This window comes from Dermacentor andersoni, chromosome 1 (genome assembly GCF_023375885.2).
Source record: "Dermacentor andersoni chromosome 1, qqDerAnde1_hic_scaffold, whole genome shotgun sequence".
NCBI lineage: Eukaryota > Metazoa > Arthropoda > Arachnida > Ixodida > Ixodidae > Dermacentor > Dermacentor andersoni.
In genome coordinates, this window is record NC_092814.1 from 166284776 (window position 1) to 166300689 (window position 15914).

Here is a 15914-nt window from a genome sequence, read left to right on the forward strand (position 1 = left end):
TGCGCGTTCTGTTTTTTGGTTGTTAACGCGGGCACACAATGTAGCAAGTTTTGAAGGGGCTGAGAAAACAACCGGGACTTTGAATTTACTCGCGACCTTTTTCAGGTTGTGAGCTACGCGGTGAGAGTACGGTACGACTACAGGTCTTAATCTCCTGGTTTGTTCTTGCATGTTTTTTCTTGCTTTCCCTTTTATTTTCTGGAGCAGGCACTCTACTACAGAACTTAGAACTGTCTGTGGAAACCCCGCCTCCTTTAGCCTTTCAATCTGCTGATGGAAGCTGCTTCGTATGGCATGCTTACATGATTTCCTGGCAGCCGATTCCAATGCCCCTGTGGCTATCGCTCTTTTTACGATCTTAGAGTGGGCTGACTCATAAGACAAGAGCTCTTTTTGCGCTCGGGGTTGGTACTTCCAGTGCACTTCAGCTCCCAGGCTGAGCTCGAGGTCTAAAAACTGTAACTTATTGTTCTTTGGTAGTTCAAAGGTGTATTCTAAACCATGGCTACATTTCATAAAAATATGTAGCATCTCTTTGACAGATTCTTGCTGGCCTGGTGGATCCTGTCTGTTTAACACAATTAGGAAATTATCTACATATCTAAATACTTTCAAAACCTTCTGTTTGTCAAGCATGCTGTCCAAAACGCTATCTACGGCCGAAAGAAAAATGTTGCTTAAGATAGGGGCTACACAGGACCCTATACAAATGCCCTTCTTCTGAACATAAACCCCATCATCAAACTGAACTAGCATGGAACTAAGATAAAACCTCAGAAGCCTAATGAAATTTTCAACTGACATGCACACAGAATTCTGAAAAGAGCGAGGGTCTCCGCTGGTTGCGCGCTTTTATACCTTTTTACTTTTTGTGAGGGGAATGTCCTCCTCGCCCGCCGGATACCTCACCTTTTCCTGTGAGCCGGGTGCGGGGAAAGAGTTGCGCACGTTATGAGAGCGATGGAGAACGGGAGGGCGTGCAGTGCCTCACTCCTGTGTCTAGGCTGGCTTGACGCGTCTGCCACATGCGAACGGGACGACATGAGTACGTGGGAGGAAATGGTAACGGGTGCTCCCCGCAAACATAACCACTTATAATTCAGAACTGGCTATAATGCAGCCTTTTCTGACTTCTGCTTACTCTCCCTTAGAATACCATGTATACGCGTACCGTTTATAGTCTAGTCGCCCAATATGAAATACCAGTTACAGTAAAACCTCGTTAATCCATACCCACTTAAACAGTAGTTTCATTTTAAATGTAGTAAAGTCAAATCTCCGACTGAGCGGCCATCCAATATAATGCGTTTTGTATCCGCATAAACCGTACAAGCTTATTGCGTACGTATCGGTTAGCACGTATTGTTTCCACTTTTCGTCGCGCAATCACGGCAGTGCGTCGTCCCCATTGGGTGGCCTGGCAGAACAAGCCCCCAGAGATGGGAACAGTGGCCTCTAAGCGCCCTATGCATTTACGTGTGAAGCCACTTCAGCATCATTTCGGCGCAGTGCCAGAAAGTGTTGTGGCCATGGTTGTGGCGTTGTGCAAGCTAGGACTCGCGTCATGCCAAAGCATGAATAAATAATAATAAAGCTGGCTAGCAGCTTTGAGTTTGAGGCTGCTGTCGTTGCTGCTAGGCCGCTGCTGCATGAAACGAAAATAAGACTTTTGTCGCACGAAGTGAATAAATACTGTATGTTTTTGCCCTTTCATCGTACTCTCTCTGAGCTCCGTTTTTGACAGGTAAGTGGGTGATCTCGTGCTATTTCGGTTAAACAGTACTACCGTTTAGTACGTGCTTTTTCTGAGCTCTGGCCAACTACAATTTAACAAGGTTTCACTGTACAATGTGGCATCCATGGAAAAATCTTGCACGCAAACGCGGTAGCGAGGACAGTTCTCAACGAGGTGCACCAGCCGATGGGAGGGGAGAGCGACAAGGGCAATGCAGAGGAGGAGGAGGAGGAGAACAAGGAACGAAAAAAAAAAAAAATCAGTTGCAGCGTTATGTTGGTGCGCAGGGGTTGCTAGGCAACAGAGAAGCCTTTGATCAGCTGCTTAACAGCGTTGCACTTCGCACTGAATGCGTGCGCATTGTAGTTCTTTGGTGGCTTTGGTTCTTCAGTTTGTGTGCGCCCGTCGCGATGCGCATCGTCGTGAAGTGCAGATATCGGGTGTGCGACTTTGACTGCTGTCAGTTTAAGGTGTGTTCCACAAATTTGATTTGGAGCTTTTAGGCTTTATGCCCCCCGTGTGAGTTTCCTCTGTTCCTACCAGTATTCGCACACACAAACTTGGTAGGTGTGCTCAGTACTTGCTGCAGCTGATCGCCCCAGAAACCAAACTCTGCTTCACACACGCTACTGTCAGTTCAGCCCATGTGCGAGATTGCACGCTCAATCTCATACGGGTACCGATGTTATGTATCAAGGGCGAGCTTCCTGCAACAGTATGTTGTTTGGCACTGCTGCCAGCTATAGTGCGCCTTGTTGGGTGTAGCTGACAAAAGTTGTGGTTTGGTGCCGAGTCAACGAAATGCAGTGCTGTGGTTGTATGGCACTTGGAAAGTGCAGAAACCACTTCGGCAGCAAAAGTGAAGGCACAGATACAGATGGCATGGGTAACACTCGAACGGCGGCAACTTGATTCACGGTCGCCCTGATTTTGACACCGCAGATCAGTCTGAGAAATTGAACTAGACACTGTACAGCATCCAAAATTTCAGCTGCCATTCTACATTAGTTCTGTAGAGTTGGTGGTGATAACACGGGGAATTTTGAATAAATGAGCGGGTCTGAAATGCTTCATGCGAAGACAGCGGGTTCTCGGACATGAGTCTTTCAACGTTAGTAAATTTAAAAAGATGCAAGAATCCCGGTCGCATGCTTCAACCCGCCTTTTTGATGTTCCTGTGCTGCCCTCTGCGGCATGCTGCTGGAAACGTTTTGGAAGGGTGCCAGGGCTTTTGCCGGCTGATTTCTGTACCTGCGCCCATGTTTAGTGTGTGTCTGCTGTGCATTTCGTGGATTGCAATTAATTATTAATGGCTTCTCCAGGACAACATATTGTTCCAGGAAGCCATGTAGCACTCAGTAGCACTCGGCTAGGCCTACTGAGTGAGCTGGCCTAGCTGAGTGCGCTGTTGTGGTAACAGTGCAGCCGATAAAGGCATACCAAGTTCTGCCTGCCGACGCGGCTGCCTTGGAGCTTGTTGTCGCTGATGTCATGCTCTTGCACCTCACTTTTTGTATTCCTTTTACACATTCATTAGACGTTTCATACATTCAAGAATTATTCGAGCGGAGCCTTCCATGTTGGATTTGCCAAACCAGTGCGTTTGTTTACATTGACATCTATAGCCACATACCATTCTTATCTTTGAATATTGTGGAAACAGCGCATCTCTGATGTGAAATAATGGCAAAACGTAGCCCCACATATATATCTGCACATATCAGCTGCGTTGTTCCAGCCTAAGACGGGTTAGTATGAGTGGCCGAGCCATTTGAACAACGGCAACTGTGATCCAGACACATATACTATGAGCTCTTATTACTGATTCTCGCTTTCCTTTAACTTCATCATACTTTCAGTTTGCGCGTGCTGTAATGTATTTGAGAAAACTGCTCGGCATAAGTTCTCACTTATAGGCCATGAAGTTCTCTCTTGAAAATGCGGATGCCATCACTGACACCGTTTGTAACTGAGTGAGTTTATGCTGCTGTACCATATGCCCTGTCACTTGTTTCTCATTTGATGCAGAGGTGGCAGACAGTGCTTCTCTGGAACTAAGAAATGCATCAGCATAACAACACATACAGACCCACCCATCTACATAGCGAATGTGACTGGCAGCCTTCGGGAGTGGTGACGTACATATGTTGGCACAGTGCTATATGTCGGCGCTTGCTGCTTATTGGCCCCGTGCAAAGAGAAGAGTAGTTGACATCAAATCGCTATAGTGCCACAACTGAACGGCAAGAGCAGTTTCTTTCGTTCTAACTGCTTATTTTAAGTTCAGGTCTGCCGGTAGCGGTTGCACGAACTCTGTGGGGCCAGGCTAAACTCAACCTGCGCTAAACAGGATCAACATTGGCTCAAACTTCATTTGCACGGCTTGAGAGGACTGTAGCTTGTGTATTTCAACTTCGAAGGCATGTTTCGACTCATTTTGAGCGCGATTAATTATATATACAAGCGAAGGTGCTGCGGCTATCACATTGTTGGTTTGATGGCTGATCGTGTGGGGTTTGGTTGAGCGATGATGGTCGCGCTACAACAACTTGTGCCCGTCGCTTGTGTCGTTGTTGGCCTATTATGATAAAATGGTCTCAGCAACACACTGTGCTGAATAGTCAACCAATCGTTGGCATCAGCGAGTTGTTGATCTCGTATTGACCCAGTGTTACCGTGCCCTAAATGAGTCTGTGAAGTCAGGCACGTGCTGCCACCACCAGCAAGAGGGGGCTGATGCTGCAAGAAGACTTCGTCAGCAATGTGATGTTTTTCAAGTGTCGCCCAAATGTAGCGCAGTGGTTTATTGATAAATTTGCTAGCCATCAATGCAAGGCGGCAAATGGTTCACGGTGCAGTCCGGATGAAGCCCTGGCTGCTTTCTGTGTTAAAGTAGAGTTACAGTTTTACGTTAGGCAGGTTTTCAGCACTGCACAGGCGGCAAGCTCCAATGTGGTACATGGCACAAATGTTTGCTGCAGTGCGTGTCCGTGTGTTTTTCTTTCTTTCTTTTAGTTTTTTTTTTCGGGGTACTTTTCCCCGATATCAGGTTGCGCAGCCATGCATGCGTCCCTTCCAAAACATTTCGTAACTAATCTGCTAGGGCAGGGCACATGTGCTGTCGCGCCGTGGAAAAGGTAGATTCTCAGATACGTGTGGCTGCTTGGGCTACATGTTTTGCACGTGTTGCAGCCACTGAAAAATGTATTTCTGGTTATAATGCAGCAACGCTTATTGTGCAGATATTCGCGACTCTGGTGACTTACGCTATAAGCAGTCTATGCTGTACTTACTGTATACACTGCACACATTTGTGCAGGGAGCTTTTGTTGCTCCCGCGCCACTCTTGGCCAGGTTGCTGAGTGCGGTTCATCCGCAAACAACCACATGTAATTCAGCCATTGGACCACCGGTGCCTGCAGTATCGTTTATATTTAATGCCTCAGTCTTTCTTCAAGGCACGGGTGAAATTTTGTTACAATGAAATCATGCATAAACACACATCGTTATATGGATGCTAAATGTACAGGGCATTCTATGGACATCCAGGTATGAAAAGTAAAACTTTGATTACGTTGGGGTTTGTTACGTTGAGGTTTCACTGTATTCTGATGCTATGATTGAGTCTCAACATACTGTTTCACACTGACCTATTAATGCAGTTGAATGAGGTGGACTGATTGTTGTTAACAGGTTTGTGTTAACTAGAAGCTACCTCCATTTTTAACCTGTTAATTTATTTTGTTAACAATTTGTAGGATGTTTTATTTAGTTTCACCAACAGTAGAAAACCTTGTGTTGCATGAAAAACTTACTATGTCAGTTGTGCTGTATGATGACAGACAATAGAGGTTGGCACATGCGAGTTAGAAAAGTATTCTTTTTATATGGTGTGCGTGCGTGTGTGTGTGTGTGTGTGTGTGTGTGTGTGTGTGTGTGTGTGTGTGTGTGTGTGTGTGTGTGTGTGTGTGTGTGTGTGTGTGTGTGTGTGTGTGTGTGTGTGTGCACGCACGCACACAGATAAGGACAGACTTAGGGGGGGGGGTTCCGACTACTTTTTTTTCAGCAAAAATTTTATGTGAGGTGCACAAATGGCTCTCTATAAAGAAATCAACCTTTGCTTTGCGAGATGCAGTGCGGAATTCTATCAAAAAAAATTTTATTCACTAGAGGTGGCGAAGAGCATTTTTGCAACTTGCAGATTTTACAAGTTCGAAGGCCTATCGCTCCAAAACTAAAACATTGTACACTGCCAAACATTTTTTGGGTAATTTCAAACTATTAAGGCTGCCATATAAATGTCATTTCGATTTTATATTTAGAGCTACACAGATCATAGGAATAACCATACAGGGTTCTAAAAGCAGGCTCAATTCTTAGACCTAAAATAAAATATTGCAACATATTGTTGGAGTACTAGATTTATCAGTCCTCTGAGGGCATTCTGTGAAATTTTTATCAAAATTTATTGATCTTCTTTTTTTTTAAATGCCCTTAAAATTGGCCAACTTCTGCTACTTTTGAAATTTAGTTTTTTTCAGGATTTTATTACAAGATAAATATGTAATGTAGCTGCGAATATTTTACGTTAATTGCTTCATCGCCTTAGCTAAAAATAAATGGCCCCACAAAGCCTCTGATTTCAGGGTTTAAACTTGCTTAAGAAGGAAGGTTTTGCAATTCAAAAAACAAAAAGATACTGTGGGCGTTGTAAGTTAGTTTCCTTGGACTAGTAGTTCTAGTAGTTTAAGATTACTTAGTGGCTATGGTGTTGGGCTGCTAAGCATGAGGTCACAGGATCAAATCCCGGCTACGGCGGCTGCATTTCGATGGAGGTGAAATGTGAAAACACCCGTGTACTTAGATTTAGTTGCACGTTAAAGAACCCCAGGCGGTCCAAATTTCCGAAGTCCCCCACTATGGTGTGCCTCATGATCAGATCTTGGTTTTGGCACGTAAAATTCCATAATTTAATTTAATAGTTTAAAATTACCAAAAAATGTTTGGTGTGCAATGTTTTAGTTTTGGTGTGATAGGTCTTAGAACTTGTAAAGTCTGCAAGTCTCAAAAATGCTGTTCTTTTCATTTAGTTAATTACAATTTCTTTGCTGAAAATTCACACTGTGCCTCGCGAAACAAAGGTTGATTCCTTTCCACAGAGACATTTTCCCTCCTCATATAATATCTTCGCTGAAAACAAAAAATAGTCGAAACTCCTCTAGGTCTGTCCTTATCCGAACACACCCAGTGTGGTTTCAAATTGGAAAATGAAGATTGTATGGGATATGAGAATTTGCACTAGGTTTGTGCTGATGGCACTTGGCTTTAATGTTTTTTTGCTTCCTTGCATATTTGTTATCTTTACAGCATATAATAATTACTTTTTTTAAATGTGACGTGGAAACGTTATCTGCAATGACATTCCTCTTATGTGAATGAAAAGATGACTAAAGTGATGTGAAAAATCCTTGCCCCTCTTTCTTTGTCTCTATTTGTTTGAATCAGAAATATAGATTGGTGACAAAGAACTACCTTGCTCAGGGAAAAGATGGCTATGATGTGTTCAAGGAGTGTGAAGTCTTGGTGCGTATGTTTTTATTCCTTCATTTTTATTCCTCCCGCAAGGGTGTTATGCAGAACATCCAAACAAGGACAATAAAACCACAGAAAATCTGTAAGTCTTTGCAGATGCCAACACCAATGTGCTGTGGTATCTTCAACAGACTAAAGTTCAGGAAACATAGAATGGTGTGGCTTGGCAGTGAACTTAAAAAAATAGAAAGCAGTGCGAGTTAGCGAGGATTTATGATTGTAAAATCGGGCACAGAAAAGCGCAGATGCAATACAGATGAAAAGGACAGCACAAACACAGACTGTCAAACTGTCAAGTGAAATACCAAACATACTGTGGTAAAAAAGAAATAAACTATCTTCGTATGCTCAAGTGAAGGCAGCATAGAGCACACATGCACTCAAGAAAGATAGTGGGCATGAAGGTTTTCTGCATGAAAGATAATTGAAGGCTGGCTTACATGCTGCTGCTGCAGTTCCTGATGTGGCATTCCTTGACCATAAGACACACTTCTTTTCTTTGTCTGAATAGAACCTCGCATATCTTAGATGGCAGTCTGCCAATCAGCGATCATTTGTGGGCATCCAATCTCCAATTGAGGAAATGGCCAACCTGCCCTACATAGAAGCAACTGCAACTAATAGGACTTTTATTAACCACTCCAATCTTCCATTCTACGAACTTGTTAGTAGTATGTCTTACCTAACATCTGTCAAGTTGCTCCTGTGCAGAGAAAGAGCAACTGAATGGAAAAAGATTTGACAGATGTTATATCAGATGCACTGCTTACAAGTCCATAGAATGCAACATCATACTAGCTTATACTACAGTAGAATCTCGTTAATTCAAACTCCAAGGGTATGGGAAATTTATTTGAATAAAACAGGAGTTCGAACTATTGAGAGCCCCATTAAATATAGTATCCAATCTAGGCAAATCTCTGCTGCAAGTGTTGCTTCACAGCAGCGTGCCGCGTTACACACGAAAACAATATGGTACGTATCTTTTTTTCCATCAGCACTCGATGACATGTGCTGGAAGAAGCCTCCCCACCATTTGTCTCCCTGCTCCTTTCAAGCTGGATGGGAAAGGAGGGCGTGCACTGCTTTGCTTGCTCGGGTTCCATATTGGCTCCCCACACATCTTTGCCATTTTTGCAGCACATGACATTACTGTAGCTAGCAACTCATTCAACTTTCACCTTTGGCTCAGATTTGTCTGAAAAACGGTCCATGGGAGCTAGAAATTATGTTCGAAGTAACCGTTGGACGGTTTTTGGAGTTCAAATTCACCGGAGCCTTTCCCTATTAGAATGCATAAGACTTTGCCAGGACCCACAGAGCAGTTCGAATTATCTGTTTTTCGAATTAAGAGATTATTTATTGGATTTCACTAGATTTCTTTTAGTTGTGGTTGTTTTCATGTTGAGCTGACTGGCCATTACCTTAATCAAAGGATGAATGAGCACAAACAGTCATTGGCCAGTGGAACACTGGTTAACCTTTCATTGAACTGTTGTAACTACTCCTAAATTTGAAAATAGTCAACTTCAGTTAATACTACGACCTTGACAGGGTGAATTAGTCTGATCAAATTAGCTGGCTGGTTGAATTCATAGAGAAGCACAAGAAAACGTCTAAACACACTACTACTTCATATGGCAATATTTACCCATTTCTAATATGTCCACTTCTTATGGGTTAAAAGTAGAAAACAATGCGCACCCGATTTTATAACACATGCACAAGAAAAGAAAAGGGGAAAAAAACATAGCATGCTTTCAGTTATGGCACTCAAAAAAAAAGATTAAAACTGCAGGGTTTACCTTCACAGAATGGAAGTTTATGTACACTTGATGTCCATCGTTGTCACCCTCAGAAAACTCATCACTGTCCGTGGACCAGAACATGTAGTCCTTTATGCAGCCAATTGCATTTGATATTCCACATTTCTGAAACAACTCTGCAACCATAATGAACAGGGTAGTGGTGGCCCACACCTAGACTAACCACTTCGCCAGTTCATCCTGTGACGCATGTAACTTCTAGTCTCCAGAACGCTTTTTTAAAAACACTTGACCACTAGCTGAGCAAGTAAAATAACTTATCTTTTGAACATGCTTCCATAATTAAAAATTGAAAGCTACACTTTGTCATTGCCATCCTATGTAAAAAGGTGTTGCCATCCTGTGATGACAGTGGTGATGACACAGCACGGCCATGGCACATATCGGCATTGCCAACGCTGCCAATGCAGTTTCAATTTCATTTCTACTTGTAATGTGCAGGCAATTTCCACAATTTTCTTAGAAGAAAGGTGTGTATTAATATCTGGTAAATGCAGCACTTGTTCATTGTGGCTGCTTATTTTGCTTTGAAGTCGGCGTAGGGCAGGCTGGAAATCGTTTTAGATGGGAGATAACACATCTTCAACACATTTACTGTCCCCTAGTGCCATCAAGACAGATGTTGCAGTCATCGGATTCGCTATTGTGGTCAGGCACGTGTGTGTTTAATAGTGAAGTTCGAATCATGTGGTGAGGGTTCAATTTCAGGATAAAAATAACAAAAGGCTTCAGACCATAGGAATGTATGCAAGCAGGATGAAACCTTCGGTTGGGATCAAATTAACAGAAAAGTCTATAATTATCTGGAGTTGTATTAATGGAAGTCTACTGGAGTGAGATTCTATTCAGGCACAGTAATTAAGTTTCCTTTTGATGGAGGCATGCCATATCAGTAATAGTGACAGCATGTAAGCCAGCCTTCGATTATACTCCATCAAGAAGAATTGTCATGCTTGAGCTGTGAAACTCAATCAGTTCTACTAATGTTTGGCTATGTTGCGAAAATCACGAGCACATGTATGAGCAAAATTCAAAGAGCTGCCTTGACCTGTTCTGTGTGGGTTTTTTTTGTGCATGTGTTTTTGCCAGTTGAGAGAAGATGAAAGCCCTGAATTGTGCACAGCGGTGCAAAATCACTTCCAAGCAGTCCGCATCCTCACTGGTGTTGCCCAACCCCGCACCCATCACCGCCAGAGTTTGGTCTGCTTGTCCCGACGGTATGCTAGTTTTACTTTTTAGTACTTTTTCGTCAAGGTTTCTGATGCGATTTAGGTAATGTGTGGAGGCCGACAGTTTCACACTTGTGTATATATATTATCTCTAGGTATTATATGATATTTAACACCCTTTGCATGTGGGAATACAAATCTGCTTTAAAGGCCAAATCTTGTGATACATCATCAGAATGAACAGTGTCACATAATGCTACTCTCACTATGAGTTCAAGTTGCTGATTTGCTTTACCTGCAATGCTGTACAATTCTTTTTGTGCAGTACAGATGCTGCTTGTGCAAGTGGAATGCTGTTATTACAGAGTTTCATGTCAGGCATGCCTGATGTGAATAGTGCTAATGACAAGAGACTATTGTTCGGAAAAAAATTAAGATTTTGAGTCAGGGCTAAAGAATTGTCCTGTCTCTTTGGCCTTGTGATACCATTTCTTTTGTATCTGGTCTTTAAGTGCAGAAGGACGTGTTAACTGTGTCTGAGCATTATCATTGTGAAGATGTCGGGACAAAATTGACTCCAGAGATGGTGCTACTTTGACAGGGAGGGCACTGAGCACCCTACTGCTGACTTCTATGGAGGGGTATCGAGTATTGGTGCCATGTATTAGGAGTGGCCAAGATGTTGCAAGGTAGTGGAGCAGTGGTCAGGAAATCTTATTGATAGTGTGGCGGGCACATGGTAACACGGCGAAAATAGTAGGCACATGATAGTGGGAGTTGTCACATGTTCTAGTTCCTTATGTGGAGTCTGTGGGTAAAGCATATGGAGTGCCTAGTTGCATGAAACGATTATATCGTGTTGTGCGTCGATATTGTGATTTCTTGACACATGTTATGTTGTTTTCTTGACTTCATTGTACCGAGCGATTCGTCAGCATTGTAATGTTTTAAAAGATTTTCTTAATCCAACCACAATGTTGAGAAACAGTTTGGGCAGCTGCAAAAGTCACAGTAAAAAAAAAATTATATAAATAAGAAATAAGCGTTTTCAAAACATGGTCTGGGTCTCTTCTTACAAGTGGTGATTTTTCTGACTTTAAAGCCGAGTTGCAACTCATTAGTCATGTCTCAGAAACAAGCTCTCCAAGACCTGCGGATTCTGAACAGCACACAGTAACCATGTATGTGTTGTATGTCTGGGCACCCATGCATGAATGCGTTTTAAACTTTTTGGCCCATAACCCTTTGCGGTAAAGTGTCAGGCCTCTCCTGATACGTGTAAATATCATTTCTGGTCACATCTTGGTAAATGCCCAATACATGCCTGTGCTGAGTTTTTTAGTTTTATTTTTGAATTGTTGGTAATTGCACTTCGCAGTATCTGTATATGAGCACCGTGCCTTTTTTATGGCACACTTAAAGATGTTCATACTCGCTTTTCATGGTGCAAAGCATTGAGAGGGTGACAATGTTTTATCCACATGGGTTTTATGGAATGAACTCGTGGGAGTTTAGAGAATCTGAAGATGATTTTAGTGCTGAGTAGGAATATATTTGTTCTCAGGTACAAATACAAATACCTTCAGGTGAGAGCACTGAAAAAGAAAGCGATGGTGAAGACCCTAGAGAGAACAGTTCTTGTAGTGGTAATCCATAATGTGATGCTGACTGGAGGCTGTGCACTGTACAAGAGCCTCAGGAACAAAGAAAATTTTCGGAATTTAATTGCTTACTGTACCTTTCTTCAACAAGTACTCTTCCTGCACGGTGTTCAAAATGTGTGAACTAGTTTCTGACCAGAACTACCATAAAGTGGGTAAATTCTCATGACCACAAAGGCTAAAACCAGGTCTTCCCTTAAAATGGAATGGCTGCTTCACTGGAATACCATGATGGCTGGTTAGTTTTCTATGCAAGCAGTACATTAAAACAAAAATATGACTTGAAATGAGGCTTTCTCATCTCTCTGTGAATAACTGAAAGCAGAACAAGAAATAGGACTAAAAGGATAATGATAACTTTGTCATGGTGCACATTATTATTATTATTTACTAATAATAATGTGCACCATGAGGTACCGGTTGCATATTTCGTTCTCTATTTTCTTTTTTCTGCACTCTGCACCATTGGAAATGACATCGTTATTTCAGAGCATTTTGTCAATAAATGGAACTCCTGATATGCAAACAATATTTATGCTTCACTGAGACTCTGTTTAATGCGATTTTAATTTAATTCAATGGTTTTGATTTGGGACATGCATTACAGCTTAAGGTGCGGTTTCCAAAACCCTGTTTGTAGACCATTTTAATGAGGGCGCCGCCAGTTTGCGATCATATCGCCGTCTGTTGTCCGGCCCCATGCTGCCATGTGGAAGCATGCTAGAGGGTGCGCAGCGAACATGCTGTTGAGGATGAGTGACATGACTTTGCGTTTTCCCAAGAGGTCCCAACAAATTTTCGCGATTGGGAATCTTCTTAACATGTCGTTAATAAGCTTCGAGCTTTGGTATAGTCGCAATATCGAATGGCGATGGGCCTAGAGGCGCTGCCATAGCTCTGCCCATGATCAAAATAGGAGGCGAGTCAAATCTGAACATTGCCGATACATTACATATTAAGGTGTCGCCCAGGTGGCAACAATCGGAGTTGTTTCTGTGTGCGGCATGTGGTATGCTGCACCAGTGTACATCCCTATCCAGGTAACTAGTGAAGCTCCAAGGAAAGGAAACGTTTTGCTAGCTTTTGTGCTCCTAAATTTTCGCAGTGCAGTTTTCTAGGCATTGTTTACCTGGCACCTGGGCATCAAGTTTTTTTGTCAAAATAAACAACTGTAAATTAACTGGACCGAAATGGCTGTTAACATGGAGTACTTTATAAAAAGACCTGGTGACAGTGTCCCCGAATATGCCGTGATCGACCAGATGCGTGCGAGATGCTGAAAGACTGCACACTGAGTGGTGCCTGTGCAAGCGCACCACGCCGGCTTGAGAGACCTGATAAACGAAAAACTACTAACTGCAACAGCAACTTTATTTCCTGAAGTAATGCAGTGTACGATGTGAGTCAAAGACCAGGCAACCTGCCAGTAATATTAGGAGAGAGAGAGCCCATGTGAACTATACGTGGCCGGCACATGGTAAGCATGGCGCTTTATTTTATTCATACTGCAGGCCAACATACTGGCCCATGCAGGAGGGGCCAGTATAGAACGAAAAAGAATGCACCTTCATTTTGTTTGTCGGCATGTACCGTTTTCATAATAGTACGTCCCCAGTCAACTTCCACCAGAGCGTTGGTTGCCAAGCATGATAATCTTAGAGCACATTTGAACAGAATAACTTCAATGTGCGTGCACGGAGAAATAGTTGTCTTCGTCCACTGACTTGAATATGCACCTTTCATTCATATCCCAGTTTGATCATGGGTGCCGAGTTCATTGCCCTGTGCTAACTGGAAACAAAATCTTTTTTACATACACATGACGAAGCTCATGGTACCATGTGCTTTCTGTTTGTGCTTTGCAATCCAAATCCGATGCTTGTCTGCAACCGCAGCAGCAGATTCCACAGAGTTTCCGCAACTGAAGATGTGTGTCACATTTGCTTCTGAAAGTTATTTTTGCAGCCGAATACAGCAGAGTGGTAGCTCATTGACTTTGTGTCATCTGACATCATAGCAATAGCAGACGGAACACATTAGAATAGCACTAATTTGCAATGGCAACGCTGCCATTCCAAGCTGCCGCTGGGAGAAATGGCAATTCACACATACCAATGTGAGGAGGAGTTTGGTGCGGCGCACTGGCTCAAGGCTACGTTCCTCTGTGCTGATAAAACTGTCTGTATATTGAAACAGTTTGTGTATCTGGAGTATTATTTTCCATAAAATGCAAAGGAAGAGAAAATGTGTGCGCATGTAAAAAATTCCAGGACAGAAAGGGTTGAGAAGTTTGGGTTGTACATAAGCAGTATTTATCCATGTTATTTTAGGTTCCCAACACAAATTCTCAGTAAAAATATTTTCCTTGCAAATATAAATTGTAGCTTTCAAAGGGGGCAGTAGAAACACACTAAAATGCCAAATGTGCTTGCAAGCGCATCAATTACTCAAGAGTACCTGCCAACACTTCTCTCTATAACGGTTTTTCATGAACATTTTTGAAACACTATCCCTACCCTGCGTTTCAGCAGAGGAGGAGGAGGAAATAACTTTATTGTGTGTCCTGCAAGTTGGTGGGGAGGGCCAAAGGCCCTCCCCACCAATTTGCAGTAGGTGATGGCCAGGAGTTCGTGGGTCCTGGCGGCATCCTCAGCCCGCTGGATGGCCCACAGTTGATCCTCGAGGGCAGGGCCTTCCAGTGCGGCCTCCCAGCATGTTTGCTAGAGGCCGCGTTCTCGTTATTGTTACATATCCCTCGGCATTCCCATAACATATGCTCCAGAGTGGCTCTGGATTCACATTTGTTGCATTTGCCGGTTTGATATATATCTGGATATATGATGTGTGAGAGTGCAGGATTCGGATACATCTTAGTTTGTAACTGCCGCCATGCATCAAACTGATTTTTTGTCAATTTTGGGTGAGGTCGCGGGAATATGCCCCTCTGTAACCTATGGTGTTTTGTGATGGCATTATATCTGGTCATTCTGTCCTCCCACTCCCACTCATCTACCGTCCCGTCACATCCGGAGGGTGCCGTGCCGTCACTAGCAACCGCGGCTTGGTATGTAAGACCTGGAGTCGCGTCGTATGTTGCTTTGTTGTTGCTGTCCTCCGCGAGGGGTGAGCAGGTGTCCATGTCATGTATATCTTTCTTTTCCTATGTTGGCCTCCTGCAAGAAGAATGCGTAGTGCATCCTGGGAGATTCGGCCGTTGGCAAAGTTTCTTACTGCTATCTGAGGGTCACTGCCGTCTGAGGGTATCGTCATGCACATCTTACACTGTTTCTCGCTATCAATTACAGCTGCTGTAAACCCCCGTCTGCGATTGTATAGAGCCACGTCTACGAAGACTGCATCCTTGTCGCTGCCAAATTTATTCTGTATCTGCTTTACTCTGTTCTCTTGTCTGTCCTTATTGTGTTCTGGGTGCATGTTCTTTGGTATGGAGGGTATTGCCATTGTTTCCTTCGTCTCTCTTGGGATGACCACCTTGACACCGTGCTGTGTGTGGTAACCTATGACTAGTCTCTCTAGGGTGTGTCTGCCTGCTCTAGTCTTAGAGAGGCGTTCATATTGTGCCGTACATTGCGCTTCAATGAACTCGTCTATTGTGTTGTGTAGGCCTAATTATAGCAACTTGTCTGTGCTGGTGCTGATCGGTAGCCCTGTATATTATAAAATTATAAAAACACATTAGGGATAAAAAATATTTTTCAGCTACAAATTATTAGTTAGTTTTTTTTGTATTATGCCACCCCTACTTGGTTTACGGACTGCAGTATGTTCTAAATAAATAAATAAAAATAAATTTGTAATCATGGCCATCATAATCTGAGCGATAGGCAGAAATGTTTCAATAATTAATATTACCAATTAAATTTAATCTTTCGAGTGAATGTGTAGCAATTGCAGCATTGAACTGCTTAGT

The 15914-nt window shown here is 42.9% G+C and overlaps 1 protein-coding gene across 7 annotated transcripts in view; it reads left to right on the top strand.

Annotated features, from left to right (window-relative positions):
- The window catches only part of LOC126547063 (trifunctional nucleotide phosphoesterase protein YfkN), a 92217-nt gene that overhangs the window by 50861 nt on the left and 25442 nt on the right, over window positions 1-15914 (top strand). For 6 of the 7 annotated variants that reach the window (XM_055062727.2, XM_055062728.2, XM_055062724.2 and 3 more), the window contains exons 11-12: window positions 7241-7318; window positions 10243-10370. In XM_055062727.2, coding sequence (XP_054918702.1) covers window positions 7241-7318; window positions 10243-10370 — 206 coding nt within the window. Of the gene's footprint in view, window positions 1-7240; window positions 7319-10242; window positions 10371-15166; window positions 15244-15914 lie in introns of all 7 variants that reach the window. The other variant, XM_055062729.2, reaches the window with a different exon arrangement.